Source organism: Tyto alba, unplaced genomic scaffold (assembly GCF_018691265.1).
Source record: "Tyto alba isolate M040663 unplaced genomic scaffold, T.alba_DEE_v4.0 Super-Scaffold_3, whole genome shotgun sequence".
NCBI classification, from domain to species: domain Eukaryota; kingdom Metazoa; phylum Chordata; class Aves; order Strigiformes; family Tytonidae; genus Tyto; species Tyto alba.
In genome coordinates, this window is record NW_024881304.1 from 2,142,946 (window position 1) to 2,169,390 (window position 26,445).

Below are 26,445 nucleotides of genomic sequence, written 5' to 3' on the forward strand. Positions count from 1 at the left end.
TAAGTCTCCAAGTGACTCAAGAAGAAAAGGAAAGATAAACTGGAATATTTTACAGGAATATCTTGTATTCAGTGCATTTTCAGAATCCAGACTCCTCTAATGCATATTTCAGAAGCACTTGTTAGTTGAGTCCTTCCACTGTGTGTATTTTACAGTGTTCGTTGAGTTGTTGTTACTGTTGATTTTAAAAGTCTTAAGGCTATTTCATGCACAGACAAGTCATGCGGAGGTCAAAGCAAGTTTAATAACACTTCTTGTTGAATTCTAGAAATATAGGAGGATCATTCTGCATGAGTACTCAGCAGCTGTGAACGATTTTAATGAACAGAGCCTTATTTCTTTATTAAAGCAAATAGTGTTTGTGAAGATATGTGTTTATATAGCAAGTAGAAGTCTCTTTTGCAGGCTTTCTGCACTTCTGTATCTTTCAAGTACATTTTTTTCCCAAGGGAGGTAGCCTGGAGTTTATGGAATGATTTTGTAGTGCAGAGATGCCAAGTACTAGCTAGTAGAGATTTTTCAAGTGCAAGTGCTCTTGCACACAGCTGCAAAATCTGTTTCTGTTACCTTACTATGGCTACTAGGGTCCAGAAAACACTTCGTGTTCACTAGTAATGCGTTAGTCAACACCAAACCTGCTGCAGCAAGTATAACTGTGAAATTAATCTGACAGAGAATGCATAGGAAGGAGGACAAATGGACATGATTTGCCTCAGCATCTACTCATCACCACCTTTATAATTCAGGTTTGTAGGTTAGATTTTGAGATGTTTTACCCTACAGAAACAATACTTATCATAGTGGTGGTTGAAACTGCATATATCTGACATGAACAATAAATGAAGGCAGTTAATATTTACAAGGTAAAGGAAACAATCCACAAAAGAACTTCTTACTTATATTTATTGCTGACATTATAAACTTTACAAAACGATTGAGAGATGTTCCATTATAGTTTTCTCATTTTATATTTTGATAGGCTTCCAAAGCACACAGTGATTAGATGAATTCTTTATTCAGTGTTCAAAGTGAGGGGCTGATACAAAGTTTCCTAAGCCAGGTGAGAAACAGGTAAGATGAAGACTGTTAGTCAGATCACAGAGAAAATGACTGGAATTCCTAGCCTTAAGGAAGGCAAGATAGAAATAATCTTCAGTTGAATATATATAAATACATACAAAGGAAATGCTTAGTATTTAGAACACATGACAGTAAAGGTTGTGCAGAATTGATTATGTATGTGTTTAAGGAATGTACAAATTTTTCAAGAATTTTAAGCAAGGAGCTTGCCAGTTCCAGTAACAAAACTACTATAATTATTACTTCCTCCAGATTAAAGAACTTGTTTTTTTTGTAGATTTTTAGAATGTCTCTTGAATGTTACAGATTTTTAAATTGCAGAGAATAAGAAAAGTGTAAAGCTTATTGGAAGCAAACAGCTTTGTGCAGAACACTCATTTTTGCTCTTCTAATCAATATCTGCTCTTTCTTAAAATCTGCCTTATAAAGTATGCAATGTAGTAATTGGCACTGTTTTTGAAAACTTAGCAATATCCCACCCTTAATATTTTACTATTTGACTTGTAATTTGCTGCATTTTTTTTTGCTTTGAGTTGAACATTGGTTTACATAACATTTTACATATAAGAAAGTGTCAGTCTTCCATATACTTAATACATAAAATCTTTTAATAAATAGAAGTTGAATTTAAAAGTGAAATTGATAAGGCAGCAAAACTAGTTGATCAAATTACATAAAAATGGTGCATTAAAGGCCAATGCACTTTGAAAATGTGAGATGTAAAATTAATACTAGCAATACAAAGTCAAAGGCTACTCTGGAAAGCTGAGACCATGCGTTTTTTCAAATGTTGCATATCACAGAATAAACCACTCCTCTGCACACTTCAGAACTCCCTTTTATTCTTCCATCCCAAAGGAAGGATGTAAATTAAGTCATTGCTGAACTAATAATGCAGCCAGAAAAAAAAATGCAAATTTTTGTTTAACCATTTAACATGCACAGAGTTTAATTAACTGGGTTCACAAGGCCTGGGGAAACTAATCTAAAAAGCCCTCTGGGAACACTTTGATTGGAGGGAAGAGAAACTGGCACAGCAGTAATTCTTAGTGTGCCCTTTGCTGGTGAATGGCCTGTGAATCTCCTCTTCTGCTTCCTGCAGTTCTGCACTGAATTGGAAATTTTACATCCTCAGGCGCAGAGAGTCCCTGATCTAAGACGGGTGCTCAGAGGAGGGAAGAAAGCTTAATGAGATTTAGTGCCTAGTCTGGTAAGTCTCCACGTGACTCCTTGCTTTGAACCCAACCTCCTAATTATTTCTGTAAAGGAACAAGCTTTACATGATCAGAAACAAAGAGATAGATCTCTTCTATGCATTATTTTAAAATAAAGAAACAAAATTAAAACCAGATTTAACATAATTTGTCTTGTGCTGGCACAAGGCTTCTGAGCAGTACAGGGAAAATAATCTTTTGCTACCCCAGGAATAAAGTTATTGAAATGGCCAAGTGTGGACTTGCAGAAGAATCAGAGCAGTTCTATTAAGCACCACGTTCCCTACAAAGCATGGGGGTATTGTGATAAGTGAGCTCTGCAGAGCCAGTACTGTACAGCTACAGTTCTGTACCCACTTGTCTCCTTGACTAGAATCCGCATGTCCGGCTGTGAGACAAAATCATGCTGCAGGCCAGAGGGAAGGGAAGAGGAGTGTGTATCCACCTTTTCATGCAGTACATGCTATCGGGAGGGCCTGCTGCCCTCAGAGCCTCTCCCAGCTGCAGAGGCACAGAGCGGGGCTGGGCGCATGAGCAGCAGCGTTTGGCTGCTCTCTGTGGGTGTTCGGGATCTTGCTTGGTCTCTGTGCAATGAATCGACTGGACGGGATGCCGTTGAGGGGGAAGGTTGCTCAGCCAGCACCAGGGTTTTTTGGGTATTTCTTCTGCTTATTTCTAAAATAAGTCTTGACTGTGAAGCTAAAAGCTTTTTCAGCAGCTGCAGAAATCTACAGTCCTGAGCTCACAGCTTAGTCTGTCGTTTTGTGTTATATCATGCACTATTCTAGGAGGTATCAGACAGAAGCAGAGAACTTTGCCTATGATTTCATAGCACAGTTGGTTTTCTAACTGGGTTGATTCCGCAAGGGAGCTTTAAGGGAAAGGAAACCCACAAATAAAATGAAGATATTAAAATATATTCCTGACTATAAAGTGCAGTATTTATTTGGGTTAATAAAATGCAAATTTGCTATTGATCCTTTATAATGGATTTGATTTTGGTTCTGCAACGAGATCTTTGTTCTAGAACAGATGTGAAGTCACAACTGATCAGGCTCATTTCAAGGTCTCACTGCTGATTTAATAGATTCCTGCTTCCCAGTCTCATTTAGTCATTAATTTGGGAATTGATGTCCCGAAGGAAACTAGCAGTAATATTTTAGCTGAAGAGGCTTTCCCCGCTGAGGGAAGTGATACGATGGAAGGTCTCTAATTGCTCTTAACAGGTTTTAAGTTTTCTGGACTTCTGTGAATTTATATAAAGGTTGTGATCTGAAGTCAAAGTCCACCTTTCATCTTGAAATACCTTATTAATGGGATAATGAAATACAGTTATCTCAAGTGGAACACAGCTACTGAGCTACTGAAACACAAAGATTTTTCATTTTGAAAGTCTGAAGGAACAGTCTCAACTCATTCTAGGGTCTGTATGTACAACTGTCTGGTCTTTTTGGACTAGTTCAGCTTTGAAATTGATGCAAGACGTTGTCTCTGCTGCAGAGGTTCCACATACCTCTAACAACAACAGGGGTTTATCCCATTGTCCAGAGCCAAGGAGTGTGTGTTCTGTGCTGGAGAAACATCCAATTTAGTTTCATTTCAGATGCAGCCTAACTCTGGAAGTAAAGACCTTTGTAGTAGTTAGTTTATCTTGCCTCCTTTGCTGTTAAGGAAAATGAACTATTTTAGAGTATGCTGCCACAAAACATTGCCTCAGGACAACCAAAAGGGGTATATGTTGTGGTGAGGGGATGCAGGAGTGGCTGAAGTGGCCATTGCCTGCTGTGGGAATTGGAGAGCAGTTGTTTTGACTGCATATTCTTGTGAAGCTTTCTTGACACTGGATGCCAGTTCTGTAATTTGGTTCTTTAAGTTACACCTATTCTCAAGTTACGTTACTACAAGTAAGTAAGTGTTTTCTCTCAATTCAGTTGTTGAGCCTGCTCACACAGTTGTGAATAAAATTGTTAGTTGATAGGTCAATTTATAAGTTCGAAATATTGCTCTTACTCTGATTTTTACATGTGTTGTGCCATATTATGAGTTGGCCTATTCTAACTATTGTTCTGACATAGCCTGCAGTAGAATCTGAAAGATGCTATTGGAGTAAAAATACTCCCTTCCAGTGCTGCGGGGACTGACCGGAGTCTTGCTGCCGGCTGCCTCAAAGGCCGTTTGCCATCTAGCGGCTTAGTTGCATAAATGCCGAAGGGGTGTCAGAGGCAGAGATGGTTCCCATTAAAAACAGTGGAAGTTACAGTGGTTTCTCTTCTTTTTCCACCTCCCCGTGCTTGCGTCTGTTTCTGTTTCAGCTTTATGAGGTGACAAACTACACTGTCCAACAAAACATCACTAGTTGTCACTTGCTGTTGCCCATGGCAGATGTCTGAAAAGGTTGAATTGTTGCCTCCAGTTAGCATACTGTTTTCTCGTGTTTTATTCCTTGAAGTTCCCTATTTTTGCCATGGAAATGTTTGTTTTTGTAGAGAGAATAACATGAATCCTTACTGGAGAGTTGGTAGATGCTGACTACTTGATACTCCTCAACTGCGTTTTTGTCTCCCGGTGCACCATATCTGGTAACGTGTGATGGGTTTCAGTCCCCAGTTCAACCACCCCTATTGACATCAGCACAAGTCACAACATACTAGAAGTCTTTTGATTTCTGCTGTCACCATCACTACCACTAAGAAAAGGCCAGAGCCTGAGTTAGGACATTTTTAATTGCCTTTTCCATTTGAGAACTGGAAAACTGCCTAAAGGAGAGGGCAGGTGGCAGTGTTTCCCCTCTAGCTAGAAGGACCTTCTATAACCCAAAGTCTCTGAGATTTCTTCCTGTCTCTGCAGTTACCCAACACAGATTAGTTTATTTTTTCTGTCCGCATCTCCCCATCTTTAGAATGGAATAATAATATCTTTTTGTTAGATTTCTACAAGTGTTCCCGATATTAGTACCACACTTAATTCATAGGATATACTCCTCTGCTACGTATATCCACTTCTATTTGTTACTTCCAGATTACTTTAATGTTATCAGAAAAAATAACCAAAGGAACAAATTTGAAAAACATTAGTCTGAACATGGAAAGAATAAAGTGGTGGGTGGAATGCCTCAGAGGAAGAGGGGGTTTCATGCAGAAAACAAAATTGATGGAGACTGCGTCTTTGCTTGAGCTTGAAGAAATTTGTTTTGCTATCTCACTTCTCTTAAGATCATGATTTAAACTGTTGTTCAAGCTGAAAGCAAGTAGGGCTCAGATACTCCCTGCTCTTTTTAACAGCTGCTGTTAGATGTGAAAGGTTTTAGTTCCACTGTAGCACTACTAAGAAAAATGTGACTTCTGAGCTGAAAGAGTCATGCTTTTGAAGGGAATGTTCTGCAACATAAAGATGTAATATTTTTATATATTGATGCTTAAATAATAATCTGAAATAGTCTGGAACTACTGCGCTGATTTACACTGAGTGTAAAGTCTTACCTGTTTGGAAGAGTTCAAGTCAGTATATTATGAAATTCAAGTCTTACAATTAAATTGCATCTTTGCTATTTGAAAGTGTGTTGGGTTTTGGTGTTTTGTTTGTTTTTTCTACTTTGGTTGATTGTTTTGTTTGTTTGTTTTTCTTACAGAATGAAGCAAGATAATTTCTTCCTGCAGAGTGTGTTTTCCCTCAGTTTTGGTTGTCATTCTTCTGAAGTCAGGGAAGACTGGTGCGTTTGCCCTCAGTTGAGAAAGGGACTGGTGGAACTCGCATGGAGATTTTTCAGAAATCTCTGGTAAGCAGTGCTTGTCAGAAAATGCTATTTAATATGGTATCTTTTCTCATAAGTCAGTGTGCAGGTTTGGGGGGGTTGTTTTAGCGGAATGCCCGCTTGTGAAGCGGAAAGGTGGCGCTGGACGTTCGCGTTAGCACCTGAGCAGACTGGAATGCCCGGTTAACTCGGACGTTAGCCATTTCTGTCAGAAGCATGCCTGACGCGGGCCCGCCCGTCCCGCCGCACCGGGCCCGGAGGCCGGGGCGGGCCCGGCCGCGCTGACGAGATCGGGGCGCGACGGCGGCGCCGCCATTTCCTGCCGGCGGGGCAGGGCGGGCAGCTGATGGCTTCGCCGGACGTGCTCAGCCAGACCACCCGGCTGGCCTCTTCCAGCGCCTTGCTGCAGGTGCGGGGCCGCCTCCTTCCTCCTCCTGCTGCTCCTCCGCGGTGCCGGGCGGGAGCCGCCTCAGCCCCCCTTCGGCCCGCAGGTGTTTCCCGTGCCGCTTCCTTCACAGGTGCTGTTCCGGGTGATCACCTTCGCGCTGAACGCGTTCACCCTGCGCTACCTCTCCAGAGAGCTCATCGGCGTGGTCAACGTGAGGTGAGGAGGATGAGGATGAGGAGCGCTCGGGTTGGAAGCCCGCGTCTCACATCCCGACCGCTCTGTTCGCCCTAAGCCCGGTGTCCGCGGGGCTTCTCTCGGGACGGGCTTCCCGGCGTGATGGGGCTTTTTGGCAGTGTTTGGTGCGGGATTTCGGGCTCTATGATCTGTAGGGCCTGTCGCTAATAACGCTTTGTATAACGCTGTTTACTGTTAGGTGTTTTACAGTGTTTGATCGTTGAATGTCTCCCGAGTTCTTTTTTGGCCTTAAACAGAATTACTGGTGGCCAGTTTTCCATGTTAAACCATCGGTTTGCTGAGGAAAAGTTAGACACAATTGCATATTACTTGCGGTTACTGTACAATAAATTTTGCAACTGCGATTTTGGTTTATGGTATGCATAAATTATTTTTGCTATTTGAATAATCACATGTAATTACTTTCCCTCCTTTTTTAGGAGATGGTGATAATTTACCTCATATCACCACGTTTTCTTTGCATACCTGTTAGATATGTCTGTCAGGCAGTCCTGTGTAAAAACTGTCAGTGATGCTACTGCATGAAGGATTTCAGAAGTAGAACATAAAGAAATAATTATATTTTTTTCTCCCCTCCCCCCCCCCCCCCCCCCCCATCTCCTTTAGGCTAACTCTACTGTATTCAACAGTTGTTTTCCTAGCCAGGGAGGCATTTCGCAGAGCCTGTTTGAGTGGAAGTGCAAAGCGAAACTGGACCAAAACAATTAATCTGTTGTGGCTGACGTAAGATACCTTTAGAAATTTATTTATTTAGTATTTATTTATAATTCTTGTCTGAGAGCTCACAAAATGAGAGCAATTATTTATTTACTGAGGTAATTATTTCAGCATTAAGTATTTAATAGCTTCAGTCATGTTTCAGGACTGATGCAGGAAAGTGGTCAAGTCTGTTGCTTTAGCATTTACGGACTTGATCTCTTCTTGGAGTATGTGGGAAAGTGCATCACCAAAGGTGTTACCAGGAGGTATTTATTCTGTCACTTACCCTGGAGTTTCATTTATGTTGCAGCTGTTTAAGGAAAACTCTGTTACTGTGTAATACATAGTCCTTTAATTTTTCTCCCTGTGCCTGCACAGTGTTGCTTTTGTATTGCTTGATTTGCATTTGTGAAGCTGATTTAGATATAGTTTTTTTTTTTTTTCTCCTGAAACGAATTTTTTTCAAGGTCTTGAGCCCTGATGCAGTTTAATGGCATGGCAGCACAAATGTTTCTGTTGGGTAGGAGAGACATAGTTGGAGTTAAGCAACAGGAGGTAAATAGGACTACTTCTTTCAACTGCAGTGCTGTTTATAGCAGAAAGTAGATAGCTTAAAGTCTGTGTGAAGCTGCAGCCAGAGAGTGTAATCTCACATAGCAGCAAAGTGGATTTTATGACTTGTTTCTCCCTTCTGGTTCCTGGATGCATCTCTGCTACTTTCCCTCTGTCATATCTAGCATCTGTGCAGCTGCAATTAGGTGGGTTAGGAAGTGAGTTTTCCACCATCTCAGGCAGGTAGACTACCCCTGCACTACAAAATAGTAGTCTTCTACTGGGTCTCCCTACTGACTTGCCCTGGAACTGCATAGCTATTAATGAGATCTGGCCCAGGAGTTGGGGGGGGGTTATGCATGGTCATTTACATCCAGGTATAAAGAAGAGGAATTACCCCTTCCAAGGATAGGTTTAATACTAATATTTTAAATATATTAGGTCTGTTCCCTTCACTGTATTGTAATCAGGTTTCTGCTATTTGACAGCATTTCAAGTGGATGTTAAATGATAGTGTTAACAATGACTGTGTGCATCTTTTTGTTTTTAAATTCTTCCTTGTAGAGAAGCATAACTTAAAATGAAGATTAGCTTTCTTGAAGGATCTGAAATACGTCTTAGGAACTTGATGTCAGAGACTTTAGGGATCTGATAATGGGAAGGTCAAATAGATCCTGTTGCAATGATGTAAGACTTGCTGCACTCTGCCAGAAGCTTCCTGTTCCTGAAGCAGTGTCAACAGAAGGTAATACACGTCTGCACTCCTGTGCCTAGCTTGGCTTTTTAGCTATAGTCACTAATGGAAGTGGCTCTGAGCTACAGCAGAGCATTGTGAACTGGCATACCTGAGGTGCAGGCATGCATTTTCTTCTGCTCACTCTGCTGTTGCTCTCTGGAGAACCAGTGATTTCTGGAAGAGTGAGACTAGCAGTTGGAGTGGTGGCATCTTTATCTGTTACAGCAAGATCCAACAAAGCTTGTCTGCCAAACACCTGGTAACCATAGACTATAAAAATTGCAGCAATGAGGGGCTTGCATAATTCTGCAGGCTGATATGGGATCAGAATTGTTTGGTCCTAGGAACAAGAAATGCAGATAGATGGCCTTATGTTAGGTTCTTGAGTAGAAAATAGACAAGTCAGAAAAATTTTTTCTGTGTCTTGCATAAAGTGCCTTGGAGGTGTTCATTACAAAAAAAAAAAAAAAAAAAAAAGGTTTTCTTGGTATAATAATAATAGAAATTAATTCATTGGGGCGTTTTTTTTTTTTTGTATTAATTATTATGGTCATATGTGACATTTTAATCTAATTTTCTGTTTTGGTTTTTTTTCCTGCTAAAGTAACATTTCTATTTATTTATTTTTGTGTTAACTTTTTAGAGTCCCTCTTGGTGTTTTTTGGTCTATTTTCTTGGGCTTAGTCTGGCTACATTTGCTTGAAGTACCTGATCCTTCTGTGGTTCCTCATTATCGGGCTGGTGTAGTGGCATTTGGTCTTTCTGCAATTATTGAACTTCTGGGAGAACCATTCTGGGTTTTAGCACAAGCTCACTTGTTTGTGAGACTTAAGGTTAGTAAAGTACATGGGGTGTATTTGTGTGTGTGTGTGAATTACCATTCTCTATTGAAAAGAGCAGATTCCCGAGCTAGATCTTTGTATATTCAAGCATATAAAAAATCGGAACCTCTGTGTACTGTTTAGTGCTATGTGGCAGAGGTGTAATGTAGATATGAATTTATACTTGTTAAAGCAAGGAAGTTGATTTACTTAGAAATTATCATTTTGATGATCATTAAATACTTAATCATGAATTCTAGTTGGAGGGAGAGCTTTCACAATTTTGCATTTCAGTTGATTGTTGGTATGAAATTGTGAAATGCAGCAATTGAGAACATGATTTTCTCAAGCAAAATTTTCTCCCTGATGTCCCATACAAAGGACTGGGAAAGTGCAATGGAGGAGTTGTGAAATGCAAGAATAGAAGATTTACAGAGAAATTGCAACTGAAGATGTCCAACTCAGCAGGAAGCAACTGTGATAAAGTCACACTGATATGAAAGTCTTATATTCCTACATAAATTCTGTGTATGTGGTTAAGTTGAAAATAAATCTTCCCAATTTTCTGTTTGTTTAAAGGTAATTGCTGAAAGCCTTTCAGTGGTGTCAAAATGCATTTTGACGGTTATTTTAGTGGTCCTTTATCCTCAATGGGGCCTTTACATTTTTTCATTGGCTCAGGTAAGCTTCCCGTGTTCTTTTTTTCCTCTGAATTCTTGATTCACCTGAATTTTTATTTGCCTTTGACATTTAGCTTGCTAAATAACTTCAGGGAGGTGAGAGAAAATGTTCCTGGGAGGTTAAAGATTTAGTACTTGTATTTGATATTTTCCTGATACTCGTTATTGACTTGGCACTGTGACCTTGAACAGTTTAATGGAAGTACAAGAAAGCACCTTCTTGTCTGTGAAGGCACTTTTTACAAATAAGGTTATGTTACTCTGTATAAGTTTATTCTGACTCTCTCTCTCTTAATGAGTTACACATTCAAATGCTTGAAGACTGTGTTCACCACCTGATTTCATAATTAATCTTAGTCTTTGTATTCTACTGTATAAAAGACTATAATCACATGTAACTTTATCAGCCTGGATCACCAACCTGTATCACCTTACCAGAAGGTGCTCATCATGTGTAACATGTATTTGGGTTAAAAACTTTTTCTTTACTACAATGGAGAAGGGACATATTGGCATCTGAAAAGTAGAGTTGTAGCCTGTGCAGTATTAGTTCACCTATAAATAAAAATGTGATCCACCTCAGATGTGGTTATTAGGTTATTTTTTTTGTTCAGTTTTTGCAGTGGCTGTAGTAGGTAGCTTATAACTGATTGAAGTTGGAGAAAAAGAGGCTCGGGAGAACTTACTGTTCTCTACAGCTACCTGAAAGGAGGTTGTAGCAAGGTGGCTGTTGGTCTCTGTTTTCCCAAGTAACAAGTGATAGGATGCGAGGAAACAGCCTCAAGTTGAGCCAGGGGAGGTTTAGATTGGATATTAGGACAGAATTCTTCACAGAAAGTGTTGTCAAGCATTGAAGCAGGCTGCCCAGGGAAGTGGTGGAGTCACTGTCCCTGGAGGTATTTAAAAGGTATGTGGATGTAGTGCTTAGGTACATGGAGGTGGATCTGGCAGTGTTAGGTTAATGGTTGGACTTGATGATCTTAAAGATCCTTTCCTAAATGATGTTATGAAGTAAGAGATGTAGACAGTAACTACTCTGTCAGCTTGATTTTTGACTGAATATTTCTTTATACTTGAACTCTAAATATCATTCTAAAAATGCTGAATAGACCATAAAAGTTAGCAAAGGGCTGTGATAACCTGCAGATTAAAAAAAAAAAAATCAGCATTCTCAAGAGGTGTTAAATTAAAGTTTTTACCTAGCTCAATATTTGACAGGAATAAGGACTACATACTACATTTTCTTCTCACTAAATTTGGAGCTCTTGTATGTAATTTGAGCATGCAATTCTACATGTGCAAGTTAATTTTGTATCTGTTTATTTTTCTTCTCTGCTTCCCTACCTTTCCAGCTTGTTTATGCCGGTGTTCTGGTAATGTGCTATATAATTTATTTTGTGATGTTTTTGGGATCTCCTGAAGCAACAAAGAAGTCATTTCCAGTTGCTAGAATGAAAGCTCTATTACCTAACTTGATGGAAGATGAGGTACGTTGCACAGTTTATTTCTTGTGTGTTTTTTTTTTTTTTATTTCTTGATTTTTTTTTTTAAGGCTTTCTTGAGAGAGCTTTGAAAATTATTTTGAGATAGTGAAGTTAATTGAGGATATCTCAGCACTGTAGAAGATACGACCAGTTAAGGAAAAAAATGTACATGAAAATTCTGTTTGTAGTAATAAAATCCTTGTCAGCAAAATGCCATGAAACTTGACCTTTTTGTGGTTATGGGCTTGTTGCTGACTTATCTTTTAGTATCTTTGCACAAACCATTCACTTGAGATTACAGAGAGTATCTGCAGTGTGCAGGGGAATGACCAGGTATCCCTGGGTGTGAAGCATGAAAGAAACCAGAACCATTTTTCCATGAATTTTGGTACTTTCACTTTTCCACAAAATAAACACGGTGGTACACAGTATCCTACAGATAACTCAAATATCAAAAGAAAATGAGAGAAAGATGGAAATGAAAAGACACAGTGAGGAAGAAGACATTTTGAAAAAGTTTTGCAGATTGAAAAGGTAAAATCAGTTCTTGGTTGCAAGACTTACAGGGACAGTTCGAAGAGCAGTAAACAATTTATATCTACAACAAAGGCGAAAGTTATATTGGCATGCTAAACAGCATGGGTTTGTTTTTTCCTGTCTCTGACTTGTAGAAAGCTTGCTTGGGTACTTTATCTGCAACAACAGTAAGTTTCAGCAAGGGAAGAAGTCTTTGCCAGATCAGAATGATGGTGCTTGAATTTAGCAATATTTTAGATTAGTTGCTAGTAACTATGACATTGTGTGTTTTCCTCATCAGTACAGTTAGAGCTAGCCTAGAGTATTGTACTGGCTTTGTATTTTCTATTTCCACTCTGTAGTTTCAATCATGTTTATTACATTTTTTTTTTTTTGCAGACCTTTGTTAACTGGAAGGAAGCACGATTAACTTGGAGTTTCTTCAAACAGTCCTTCCTGAAACAAATTTTGACAGAGGGTGAGGCTTGACATGTAGCTGTGATGGAGAAGGACTAGTGAATAGTATTTACAAAATTGACTTAAAGCTTGAGAAAGCTGGGGAGGGATGTGTGGGCATGTGACTTTCAGAGATTGTTGCCAACAGATGTTACCAACCTGATTTAAATTTTTGAGGATATTCTGAGCTAGTTGCTGTCCCATTTGATTTTTCTCTTGAATACTTAGTGTTGGAAGTGCCTGAACAAGTACCGGGAAAGATTAGGGACTTGTCCTTAAGTTCTTTATTTTGAACTTACAGGTGAGCGATATGTGATGACTTTTTTGAATGTGTTAAATTTTGGAGATCAGGGTAAGTGTCACCATTCCTCAATATCACACAGTTTTCTTAGTCACTGCTTTTCAGATTGTTCTGAAAATAACTTAAGGTATTTGAAGATAACTTGAAAATCTGAGAAGATTTCAAAGCCTTTGTGAATTTGAGATACGTTTCAGAGAATGATTGATATAGATAACAATTTATTTTAAGATCCTGGATTTTAACTTTCTTTTATCTGGATCAAAACTTTCAAATTGGAGATGTGATGCCATGCATCTTGTTTATTTAAAAAAAAAACAAAACAAAACAACCAAAACTGCATTAGTATCTGATGTGTTATAGTTATCTGTCTTCAGTTTTTGTAATTCTGTTTTCTTGCTTTTTACTGTCTTCCTTTTGAATCTGTGTTAGCTGTTACAGCAAGAACATCATTGTTTATAGCACTACATGTCAAAACTGAATTATGTTCTCTAAAAGAATTCAGTGTGGTTACAGAGTAGTGTATGGCAGTAGCCGTTCAGTTGACTGAGTTGGCAGCACCTTGGGTCTTTACAGCTTGAGGAAGGAAAATAGGCAGTAATTGTTGGCCCGCTGTTAGAAGTTTCTTGGATAGTTTGAATTAGTTTTAATTGCTGGCAGTAGTATGTTCCCCCATAAATACTGAGTATATGTGCTTGCCATCAGTAACAGCAGCTGCTTCTGATCTTTCTCCTCTCTGGAGCAATTGAACTGCCTCTTACTTGAAGGTCTTTAGAAGAGCCATAAGTACAAAAATGCCTGTAGTCTCAGAATGTTGAGAAGCATTGCTTCCAAGTCCTGTGAAATCTGTCCAAACCTTAGTCTGTTATTTCACTCTGAGTATGTAAAGTACTTATCCACATGCCTGACGTTGTATTCTCTCAATGACTGCACTGTGTGTATGTGTGTTTGTATATATATACGAGACATAGATGTCTTTGCAGGTTTGGAGCAGTATCTTTCTGAGGATGGAAGTGCTAGTAAAATGTCATGTAGGGTTGTTCTTCCACTTCAATTAAAGTAAAAAAGAACCACTTCACACTTAAAAATAGATGTCTTTCTCTTCTATATCAGTAAATCCTTACATTCCAGTTCTCATCTAGTGAAATTCATCAGAAGCATTTAACTTTCTCTACAGTAAGAATTCTGAATGTGGCTATAAAAAGAATTACCGGTTGCTGCTATGTTGGTGTTTTTCTTTTTTTTTTTTTTTTTTTTAAGGTGTATATGATATCGTGAATAATCTTGGTTCACTGGTGGCTAGGTTTATCTTTTTGCCTATTGAGGAGAGTTTTTATGTCTTTTTTGCTAACGTGTTGGAAAGAGGAAAGAATGTAAAGGATCAGAAGCAGGTATGTTTAATTTGGATTAATTACATGTGAAGTGCTTGGTTTTGTTAGAGATAAGTTACATCACAGAAGTGTGACTGACAGATGTGTGTGTTTAAATTTGAGTAAAAAGGCTGTTAAAATTGAACAGTTGAAGTGGAGAACAAAAATGTTGAGTGAGGCTGGACTGAAAAGAAAATAGGTAAAATGCTAATTAAATAAATTAAGGTATTCAGTGGCATAATACTGCCTTGTATTATAATTGAAGTTAAAATCATCTGCTCCAAACAGTGATTTAAACCCTAGTGTACTGTGTATTTCCAAGTACACTTAGTCAGTTATTTAAATCATGAAAGCATGTTATTGCTATCAAATAAATGCTGCCTGAAAATATTTGACTAGAAAATAAAAGTAGCTGTTAAGTATAAAACAGTAATGTTTCCAGTGAGTGCAGTTCTGGGAAGAAAAGAATTGTATTTTTCTTGAGTTTTTGAATTGTATGTGGAGTATCAATGGTTAAACAAACCAGAACTTCGTTCCACAGAGTAGTATTCCTGCATGCTGTAGGTAAGAAATTCTTGGATCAGTCATGAAGATCAGCTTGGGCTTTTGTCTGATACTACAACAACTCTTTGCAGTAATCCTGCTACTTGTACTGTAGCATGGAGTTAAACAAGTCCCATGCTCCAGGTCATTGGTGGCCTAAGGAAGATATACGTATGTGTATATTTTATATATAATGTACCTGATACCTACAACTGGCAAAATGGTTATGAGTTTTCACCGTATGTACTGAAATTACATTTTGTTAGAAGGATTACAGAAATGCTTCTTGCAATGAGGTAGTAGAACTGACAAGTTGCTTGTTCTGGTGTGGCAAATCCTGTAGTCCTGTGCAGCAATGAAAATCTGCCCCTCCCAGTGACTCAAACTGTGGCCTTGGGCACATGCCATACTCTTCTTTGCCATTTACTAACAGTTAAACAGGTATAAGTGCTGTTTGCACATTTACTTGAACAGACACGTTCTAATATTTGTGTAGAATTTGTAATGAATAAAACATAGAATGGAGTAATAAATACATAAAAATTGTTGGAAGTTAAGGCCATGTGTATGGATAATTCAATAACAATAAATTTCACACTTTTTTACACTGTGCAACCTGATATTTTTTTTTCTGTCAAGTAGCTTTTCTTCATGAAAATAACTGTTACATTGATTCTTATTCATGTAATCGACTACCTTTTTTTCCAGGATGATGTTGCTATGGCTGCAAATGTATTAGAATTGCTGTTGAAACTTGTGCTGCTGATTGGCCTTACCATCACAGTTTTTGGCTTTGCCTATTCTCAACTGGCTCTGGATATATATGGAGGCTCAATGCTCAGTTCTGGAACAGGTAAAGAATTACAGGGCTGGCAAAGAAGCCATTGTTTAAAAAGAGAAACTGCTGCTGTTAGGAATTCTTCAGTAAATCAGCAGATCTTTTTTTCTGTAAAACTCCTGTTGAAATCAGTGACTTAGCTTGGCTGAATCCAGAACTCATGCCTTTGTAACAGCATCTTTAATATGTAGACACCTTAAACTAAAATATACTGAGGATCTTTAAATAAGTATGATCAGGTTTGGGACTCTACTTTCCTACAATTTCACATCATTGGAGAAGAACCCTTTAAAAGATGGACTGTTCCATGATCTAACATTGCTAACTCCAGCTGTTTTAAATAGCAACAACACCTCACCACCACCCCAAACCTATGCAACAAATTGGAACCAAAGAATGCGTAGTTTTTTTATAGAAATGATAATACTTTTTTTTGTAGTGATAAATCATACAGTGGTAACAGTCTTGCTATAGTTGAAAATACTGAGGGCTAAGTTTTACAAATCTGTCTGCAGAAGCAATTAATTAAAGTAAATTAATAAATTAAAGTAGGTGTCCGTTTAATTCCTTCTTGAAACACAAACATGCAAATTGCAGCCTGGAGTTTTCTTGAGTTCTATCAGTGGTTTGTCAGTTGACCCACAGTAACTCCTGCTAGAAAAAACAATCTGCCTTCTGTAGCTGAGCCCTGTGTAATGGCTTGGTTCCTACTTGTTCTGTTTTGGGTGAAGATCTAGCAGCTCCATAGAGGAGCTTTTTTTGTTGCTTTTTTGTCTGGAAATTTTGCCCATGTGCCATTGTGGGAGAGTTCTAGCTTGCATTTTCCATTTTATGTCTATTATAGTTAAAGTTACAGGGAGGATGAAAGGATGTAACAGTGTATTGTGTTGAACACAGTTGCACCTGTCAGAGTTTGCACCTTTAAACCATACCCAATAAGCAATATTCCAAGGTCATTAAAATAAATTGCAATTACCTTCTTTAGTCTTAAGATAATTAAGCTTTTAGATATTTGTGCTTTAGACCTTTGCATGTATTTGGAAGCTGATGCTTGATTTGTATAGTGATTTTAAGGAAAACCCTATGTCTGCATAACCAAGAGAAACTTGTTTTGTGTTTTCTTGCTGCTGGTTCTATCTGATTAGTTTCTAATTTTGAAAGCAAATGTCATGCAAAATTGTCACTCAGGACCCCAGCAGGCAACTTCTTATGAAGAAAATGTTTTCTGTCCCTCTTCAAGAACGGGTGTCTGGGCCTAATCTTTTAGACACGCTTACTGAAAAGGACTATGTTTAGGAATATGGATGCAAATCAAGTGACTCACAAGTAATTTTATTTATTCACTTAATGATAATGTGTGAAAATGAGCATGCATAGTGACTTACTTGACCAGATATTAACGGGTATATTAATTTAGATATTTTTTTCCTTTTTTTTCATCTGAGTAGTCTAATGTTTTTGTGCGTGCTTGAAAAGGTCTTCAGATCTGCCCCATTTCTTCAGTGTATTTACTGCTCACTGGGCAGTTGTTCTTTAGAACTGAAACAGGAAACTCTAATATGGACTACATTGCTGCCATCAAAATGGAATCTTCAGGGATGCACACTAACCTGTTGAAAAGCATGTGATTTTTTTTCTTTCCCTGTGTTACAATTTCTAAAGGACAAGAAAAAGGTTAAGGTCTGAATGCAGAATTTTGAACTCAATGTATAAATTATTTCTGACCCATAAAAATCTGAATATAATCTTTTATCTAGCACAATTTTGAATCTATTGAACAGCCTTTCTGTTTCTGTTACTGTTGTGTTCAAAACATATATTTTATTGCTTTTAGTACCTCATAATGACTATTGGATTAATTTCCACAAATTTCTGTACAATAGAAGATGTGGATTTTGATAAATATGATTTGGTAATTAGCTAATCCCTTTTAATCCCCTTTCTTATTGGATATCTTTTCAGTTACTATAACAACTGCTGTTCTTGGTGGTCTGGGTTTTGTTTTTGTTTTTATTTTGCCTTGTTTATTTGTGTCCTTGTCAAGATATTCACCCAAGAAACTTACTCAAATGAACTTAAGTTTCCATTATTAGTGACAACATTACAACGCTTATCTCTTCGTATCAGTAAGTGGTATGCAATTTTATGAAAGAAATAATAATCTACTTACCATTCTAATGTGTTTTTTAGGTCCAGATCTCCTCCGATGTTACTCTTTATATGTCCTATTTCTTGCTATCAACGGAGTAACAGAATGTTTTACGTTTGCTTTGATGTGCAAAGAAGAGGTAGACAGGTAGGAAATAGTGTCCCCAGAATATTCCTGTAGTTCATTTGCATATTGTTTGCTTGGAGTTCATTATGTAAACAGAACAATTGCTCTGTGTGGTTATGTGCTTTTTTTTTTTTTTTTTTTAAAGAGCAAATTTCTTTCTGCAGTTAATTTAAGAACTGTGTTCCTTGTCTCCAGAGCCAGGTGCAACAGATGTGCAAACAAACATGCACTTCTATTGTTTTTTTTTACATGCTTGTGTTTGTTGATAAACATTGATCTCCTTAAAAATTTATTTGTAATGACCTTACAAAAAGATTGGTGTATTTGAAATCAGCATAAAAATATCCTGTTGCAGTGAAAACCAACTTCTCATTTAGTTGTCTGCATGTAGATTTAGATGTAGAAGTTTTAGTAAATGTTTAAATGTTTGAGTAAAATGGTCAGAAATTAAGAAAGCAAGGTTGTTAATTTAGCTTTTGGTACATCATTAACTGGGAAAGTAAATGTGAAGTCTTGTTTTCGGTACATAGGTGCTTGAAGTTACAGTTTTTAACACAGTTTATCACTTCACACTCATTAAAATTTTGCAACTGTTAAAATTTCTCACATAGGGTTACTGTATGTCAGGTACACTTCTGAAAGATCTAAATTTTGGGTGTTTTCATTGGTTTATCTACTTTAAGTAGGAGGTTGGATGAGATGATCTACTGAGATCCCTTCCAGCCTGGATTATTTATTGATTTTGTTTATCCTGGGTTATCAATTTAGAAGCCTGGTTGCTGTCCCAGTGCTACCATCAAGCTTTTTTCATTTATATAGCGGCTGTCCCTTACGAGGCCTTTCCAGATTAATTTCAGTAAGGTCTACTTTCCACAGTTAAAGTAGTATCTTTTTAGATTTAGCAAGGGCTGCTTTCATGACCTCTTTAAAGTGTGAACTTGTTTTCAAAGCTACTGTTTGGAGCAGAAACTAAATAAAGCATCATCTTCTTGTTGAGCATTATTGTTTTTTAATACCTATCTAAAATAAAATAGCAAAAATTCCACAAGTTTTTACGTTACTAATCATTGCAATTAAATTGGACTTTCTGAAATGAGCATAGAACTGATTAGTAAAATAGAATTTCCTTCACATAATGTAGTCCTTGGTTTAATTTGCGTGATGTATTTTCCATTCTTTCAGTTAATTTTTTTATTAACATCTCTGTTCTCAAATTTATCTTCTTGCATTAGAAGATGGTAAGAGAACTTTTGTTGCTCAGTTTAGAAAGTAAATTGTGATATTTCTTCAAAGATAAAGTTAGTAAATGACTACTGTAATATATATATTGTTAAATGTTTTTTGTTTTTGTTTTGTTTTTTTTCCCTAGGTACAATTTTGTTATGCTGGCCTTGTCTTTCACATTTCTGTGCATCTCTTACTTCTTGACCCACTGGCATGGCAGTATAGGCTTTATCCTTGCCAACTGCTTTAACATGGGTATTCGAATAGCGCACAGCATCCACTACATCTATGATTACTTCAAAGGAAGCACTTACAGACCTTTGACAGGCTTGCTTCCCTCACCGTTCTTGGTACTCGTTTATATCATAAGTGGAGTAATCACTGGTTTCTCAGAGGTAAGCATCTTTCTCAGATTTTGCTCACACTGTGAGAGTTAGTGTCAAATGACTTTTGTGTCCACAAGCAGAGAAATACCACTAGCAAAAAAGGTTTATGAGGACAGGCTGGACAATTTCCATTACAGTCAAGGCAAGATATAATATTAAGATGTTTTAGCTTTGATACAAAGTTATCTCTGCCACCTGTAGAAGATGTATCTGAGAAGTGAAGTATTTAACACATTTCTGCTGTCTGTAGATAAATCCATGTCCTTAGTTCTTAATAGTAATTGAAATTTTGCAGTAGCACAAAGAAACTTATTAAAAATTCTGTAATAAAAAAGTAATAGAGGAAAAAAACAAAACAAGAACAGAAACCAAAATTGCCGGGGGCGCATTTATCACATCTGTTCAGACTACAACATGGTAATTGTGCAGACTAATTATTACAGAAATGCTAGCATTTCAATGTACAGAAATATGACAGATTGAAAATCCATTATGCCGTATAAAGGAGAACTTTATATTTTGGAATGGGAGATTTCCAGTGGGGTTTTGTTAGCAAATAGCTGAATATGTTGCTGCAAAGTAGCAGACTGCACGATGGCACCAGCAGTTTTCCTAATATTTCAATTAACATGTTTTTGCATGCCAGTTAATGGTAACTGTTGTATTTACCAGATACCTACTGAATGCTCATTTTTTGCTGACAGAGTTTTCTTAAGAAAGCAAGTATTGCGACTACTAAAGATGATTTATTGTAGGGTCAGTGCATGTGGCAAAACTGTGCTCAGCTTGATGGTGGTGTTAGCATGGTCAAGAGAGGTGTTGGACCTTATTTTTTATGGACGCAGTAAATCTGCTTTGTGCTGACTTGTTTTCCTGCAATTGCTTGTTCCCTTTGTAGGTATTCTTCTGCTGTGATAAGGGTTGGATGGCAAGGCTGATTCACATCAGCATGGGCGCTCTGTGCTTTGCAGCAACCACCGTTACCATGTTCTGCACAGAGACCAAGCTGATCCACTTTGTCAGAAGCCAGTTCCTCTCCCGGTATATGAAGAAAGGAACGTGAAATGCTCATGTACAGAACAGTTCTTGTGCATGCTTGCAGTAAAGGGCTGTATTTTTTACATAAGCTCTGTATGGAAAAAGGTTTCTGTGTGGGTTTATTGGAAGCATTGATATTGGAGTGGCAATGTAAAAGATTGCCAACTGAATATTATTTTGTCTTCTAAGCTGGTCAGTACAGTGAAAGAGAGCTGAGTAATTTTATCTTCATGCATCATTCTTTTCTAAGCTTTTCTTCAAACAGCCTCTTTGGTTATGAATGAGAATCTAAGATACACCCTTCTGACATAACCTAGTTGACAGACTTCATGGAGAGAGAAGAATCCATTCTTACCGATGGGGACTACGGGTATGAAGGCATCATATGGCTTACATCTTAAGTTGTAATTAAGAATGCCCTTATTTGGCATGGTATGCTGCTGAACTGGTTAGAAAATAAATGGTCTGACAAAAAAACCTGCAAACACAACCAAAAAACCCCCCCACAAAACAAAAGCTGAAAAAACACTAAGGCAAGGACCAATAGCAATATAACTGTTACTGAGCTAGAACCTGATGTAACGTGGAAAGATTGAGTTGTCAGAGTTTTGAAGTGTAAAGCAGTGAATGGGAAGTTCTGATGTTTACAAGTAAGATAATGGCATACACAGCATGTGTCCATACTAGCTATGTAAGATCATTTAATTCAGCATATCATTCATTTGTGAGGGTATTGATTAACTTGTCAAAAATACTCTGAAGCCTTAGCTAAAAGAAAAAAGGGGTTTTGAGCGGTGTTTTACAGGAGATGTTAAGTAAAATCGTATTGATGCTGAAGTTCCAGAAGGTTAATTATAAAACTTCTTACTTTTACTCCAGTGTTTTTTTTTTTTATCTGAGATGTTAGATGCCAGCACGAACAAATTTGTCTCAATAAAAATTTTGTCCTCTCTGAAATCTAATGTTAAATATAATAAGATTTCTTTTAAGGGTTTATGCACATAGAAACTTTTGCTGTTGGCTAGGAGGTACCTTCTTGTTGCAACTAGTTTTCCTTATGTCTTGTTCCTTTACTTGTTCAAATACTTTGTATTGATATTTTTTTTTTTTTTTTTTTCCCCTGAATTGTTGAAAATTTGGACATTCAGAAGTTGTAAAGTAAGATGTTAGGCTGCTGGTTTAGGCTTACTAATGGTGTATTTTATTGCTGGTCTATGATCTAAATTTGGCAGTTTCAGAATGTACAAGTGGCAGGTTTATTGTGATCAGTGTTCTCTTTGCAGTGTTTGGATGGGCCAAAAAATGTCAAGTGACAAAAAATGTGTGCTCAGACATGTACTGTCAAAAGCTTTTAGTTTAATCATGTAGCAATTCCTCAGATCCTCAGACTGCTTTAAAAATTACTTCACTGTAAGGACATTGTGGAGTTCATCCTGGTGACCATAGCTCACAGCATGAAATGCTTTGTGGTATCAGTGTCTTCAGTTCAGTTCTGTCAGACACATTTTCTAAACTCTGGTAGTTTTCACTTGGAGATACTTTATATGAGAATTTGGTGACTGAAAAATTATCACAGAGAAGCCAAAAAGTAACAGTGGGAGGAAGAGAAAGGTGCTCTTCCTCAGCTAATGCTGATGTCTCCATTACCTGGCTGGAAGGTAGTAGAGACAGACTTGCTGATTCTTCTGAAGTTGTTATGAAATCTGTCTAAATAAAACCAACTCTGTTATTTTGCCTTGCTAAGTGAATGTGGTAGTTCTTAAATTTTTTGCTTCTGAGTTGTCTTGCAGCTTTTTTTCCTCATTTCTATCAGGTATGGAGTTTGTTACGAAGTACAGATCTGTATATTGCAGAGGATTGAAACTTATTTATTATAAATTATCAGTGCATTTTCTTTACCTGCTTGTTCATAATTAAAAAACAGACAGGAGAATTTAAGGATTCTTTTTAGAGTCTGTCTTTTAGGGTCTGTCTTTTTCTTCATGGCTTTGGGACCTCCCTGTGGGATTATCTCAATCTGTACAGTGAGTTTTAACTAATACTTGGAATGAGGAATTTTGTATGGCCCTGCACTCAAAGTGTTTTGGAGATTGAAGAACTTTTCATACAAAAGGAGCTTGAAGTCACGTTGTCTTACTTAGTCTTATGATCCCAGCTGTACAGTGGTACTATTTCTGCTGCTAGTGTTGTCATAAATAGGGTGATGTGAGATCTCACTGTTCAAATAATGGGCTGTCTAGTCTCATAAAACCTTTTTCACATAAATGCTGTGTATGCATTTAAAGAGAAGTTACATTTTTAAACTAATTAGTTTGATTTCATATTGGAAAGGCTTACAAATCTCTCACATCTTAACAAGTGGAAACACAATTTCATATGAATCAGGAAGACATTTAAGATGGCTTGATCATAGTTCGTTTGCAAATTAAGGATACATTCTTCTAAACTTGATCTGTAAGCAGTTCAGTGATGGCTGGGTTTTGTGTGTGGTTTTTTTTTTTTTTTTTTAACTATATGTGGCAGGAAACAGCAAGGAGGGACAGGAAGTATAGACCTATGAAGCTGTCTCCTGGTTTCTTACTTATCTGTGTGATTGTTATGTGAAAGTTAATTGCTTTATTTATAAAGAAGAACACTCTGTCAAACTCAGGGACAAAGCTGGGATTGAGCTTGACCAAATTTCCCTTTTTTTTTGCAGTTCTGTCAGTCTGTCAAAGGCACAATGGGATGCTTGTCTATAAATTTCATGAAGTTGTTTTGCAGTGTTTTTCTGAAATCCTTTAGTTTAAGCCGAAGGAGAAATAAACTGGAGAAAAAGTTACGATTTCATACATCATATGATATGTTGGGTTTGTTGTTTGGTTTTTGTTTTGGTTGGTTTGTTTGTTTTTTTAATAGTTGGATGAATGACATTCAAACATCTGTAAGATACAATGGTTATAAAATGGGATAATACCAAATAAAATTTATTTCCCTTGTATCTTGTCTTCCAATTAAGGCTTATTGGAGTGTTACTTGTATCTTTGGTACAGTTGATGCTTAAACTTGGTTGTGTTTTTTAGGAACTTTTATGTATAAATTATTTATCAACCTAGAAACACACAATTTCCTAGCAAAGACATTAAAAAAATGTACTGTAGTATTTTTATAAGAAGTGGCATCATTATAGCCACCTATTTTCCACTTTGCTTTTGTCAAAATATATGTTTGTATGGATTGGAATGACCAGGTTTCTTTGTTTGCTTTTAAACAATGTGGTGGTGTGATAAAAACTGTTTAAGTGGCCAGGTAAACCTAATAGGTAATGAAGGTTGTTAGCTGAATTATGCTGCAACTGGTAATATCAGTGCTGGGTACTAACCAATTGTGGAACTGTTTTTTCTTTTCTAGTATTGTAATTATTTTACTTGTATATAAAGAAGTGAGAGGAGGAGTGCATGTGCACATTTTTTTTTTAAAGAAATAAGGAGTTACAGCTTTTACTTAAATGGTTAAACTGCTTTAGTAGGCATGAAAAATAATTGATGGAAGCTTGAATGTTGACCACAGGTTAGCACTCGTAAGAGGTATTGACTTGTTAGTTCATATGAAGGATTGCCTGAGTGTGAGTACCTTGAGGTCAGCTAGTCTTGATTTGCTGGCTTCTGGATAGCGCTTAAATCTCAACCTTGAAATTATTTTTGTGGATTTTATATTTCTTACTGTTTGAATATCATACTTTTTTTGTGGTTTAATTGCCCTTATTTTAAAGACAACACTGAAGAGAGAGCATCTGAGGCTTTTTGAACCATATCATTGCATCAATAGATCTGCTGAGATGTAATGAATTTGTTTGGCACAGAATACATAACTCATTTGCATTCTGATAGTGCTATGTAAATGCAGTTCATTTTCATTATGCGTTTAAAGTGAAGTTTGAAGCTCTCCACATCTGATGTACAGCTGGGCCATGGAAACTAAGTGCAAGGCGTACTCAAAAGCATTAACAGCTGGGGGATCAAAACTGAACAGTGATAGGAAGTGCTCATCTTTGTTGTGTTTTGGATTACACTTTCACAGAACGATTATTGTGCCATTTGGTTTATGTATCTGACCTGTTGTTCATGCACTACCTTGCTGTGATCTAGGAGGAGGAATGAACCCTCTTCAGTTGAGATGTCTGTAACTGCACACTGCTATCATTCACAGACTCTGTGCAGCCAGGGTAGGATAGGTGGTTTTCCTGTTGTTTTACCTTTTCCACACAATTATAACGCTGAGTGTTGTTTTTGTATTGTCAGACTTCCTGTTTAGTTGTGGTAGGCGAGCATCTGTTAGAGCTCTGTGTGTTGATTTGCTAGCTAAATTTTGTGATTCACAGACACAGCTGTCTTCAGCATGATGTATTTCCAAGGAATTTTATGCCACCTCACTGAAATGAAAACATGGAAAAGAACGCAACCAGGAGGGCAGACGTGTTCTATCTGTGACCCATTTAAGAAGACTGAAATTCTTAAAGCTGTGTTAGGAAGAAAAAATTGAGAGAAAGAAGTTCTTAAACAGATAAGATACGTGTGGTCTGCTAGTAAATGCAAATCATGTTTTGTTCTTCATGATGCGCTTTGGGAAGAGTGCTTCAAAAAGTGAGGAACATAACTGAGCTTGGGAGAAGACTGTAGAGCTTTGCCCATAACTTTCTTGAATGCAGGACTATCTCAGACTCTTACTCCCTTATTGCTCCTCCTTGGGAGAGGGAGGGGTGTGAAACAGTGCACTGATGCTGTTCCAAAGAGCCTTGCTTGTGTCTCAGAGCAACTGAGGCCTAGTCGTACACTATCTGTGAGAAGGAGCCTTGTGATCACTCATGAGTATCTTCAATTCCTTCCTTTTTTTGATTTTATTCTTTTGTTTATTTGTGACACAGTTTCACTCATATGTTGGTAAACCGTTCATAACCAACTCCTGTACAGAGATCTCTCTCTCCCTTATTTGCAAAAAAAAATCAATTTAGGCAGCCTCAATGTAAAAATGTGGTGAGTGACCAGAGTCCTGCACTGGGATGGAATGAGGAAGGTGTTGGTTAGCTAGCTGCAGGTTACATTGTGGCCTGCGTGCAAGCCCTGACAGCAAGGAGTGAGGAGGGAGCAAATTAACATTGCACAGAAAAAATGAGTTGTGTCGTCTTTTCAGTTCTGGATGCTTGACTTGGCAGTACTAATGTTTTCCTAATGGAAGGGGTTTTGGGGAATAATTTTATAAAACAAGTACCATAAAGTGCACTGATGTGCCTTCTCTTATTTATGTAATGATTTTTAGCAGTCTCTCGGGGCTGGGGAGGAGATGTTATGGTATGAGGAAAGGAAGAAGGGAAATGTGGCACAGTACATGCGCAGAGAACATAGCGTCCCTCTGAGGGAAGGTCTTGAGTCTGTAAATTACTTAATCTCTGAATGCATTTCTGTCACTGTAAATAAAACTCTTGAGTATGTATCTGCACAAGTGCTTCTCTAGGCAACTAGTAGAACGTGCTTGGAAGAAACAGGAGCATGTCCATGAAGTAGAGTGTACCTTGCTGGATACTGCTTGCCATGCTGCTCTGCTGGTCAAGTAGGCTTGTATTTATACATTGAAAATACAGGCAGTAGTGTGTGGTAATGTTCTTTTTCTCCCTAACAGTCCTGCCATTTGAGGTTGACTGGATATAAACCTCTGGAAACTTTTTTTTTTTTTTTTTTGTGGTTCCTTCAGAATTGCACTGATGTTTTTTAGTATTTTTTTTCTTTTTTTCTCCTAGGATGACTTTGTTACATAATAGCTTTACACATGTTCATCTGGGAGCTCTGCAGGGGGCTAGGATGGGGG

General features: G+C 37.6%; 1 protein-coding gene across 1 annotated transcript; it reads left to right on the top strand.

Moving 5' to 3' along the window:
- The first annotated feature begins 6,347 nt into the window (after positions 1-6,347).
- RFT1 (RFT1 homolog) lies at positions 6,348-23,597 on the top strand. Its single transcript, XM_042799635.1, has 13 exons — positions 6,348-6,454; positions 6,564-6,649; positions 7,295-7,411; positions 9,319-9,508; positions 10,076-10,177; positions 11,529-11,663; positions 12,576-12,654; positions 12,934-12,984; positions 14,191-14,321; positions 15,552-15,696; positions 17,872-17,977; positions 19,326-19,575; positions 20,465-23,597. The coding sequence occupies exons 1-13, from the start codon at positions 6,392-6,394 to the stop codon at positions 20,627-20,629; spliced, it is 1,620 nt and encodes a 539-aa protein (XP_042655569.1). The 5' UTR covers positions 6,348-6,391; the 3' UTR covers positions 20,630-23,597.
- Positions 23,598-26,445: the final 2,848 nt, after the last annotated feature.

Bases quoted from the DNA above. Each gene is read 5' to 3' on its own strand.
- RFT1 (XM_042799635.1), top strand. From the start codon at position 6,392: ATGGCTTCGCCGGACGTGCTCAGCCAGACCACCCGGCTGGCCTCTTCC. The intron at 12,655-12,933 runs GTGAGGCTTGAC...TTGAACTTACAG, and splicing joins GAAACAAATTTTGACAGAGG to GTGAGCGATATGTGATGACT. The intron at 14,322-15,551 runs GTATGTTTAATT...CTTTTTTTCCAG, and splicing joins ATGTAAAGGATCAGAAGCAG to GATGATGTTGCTATGGCTGC.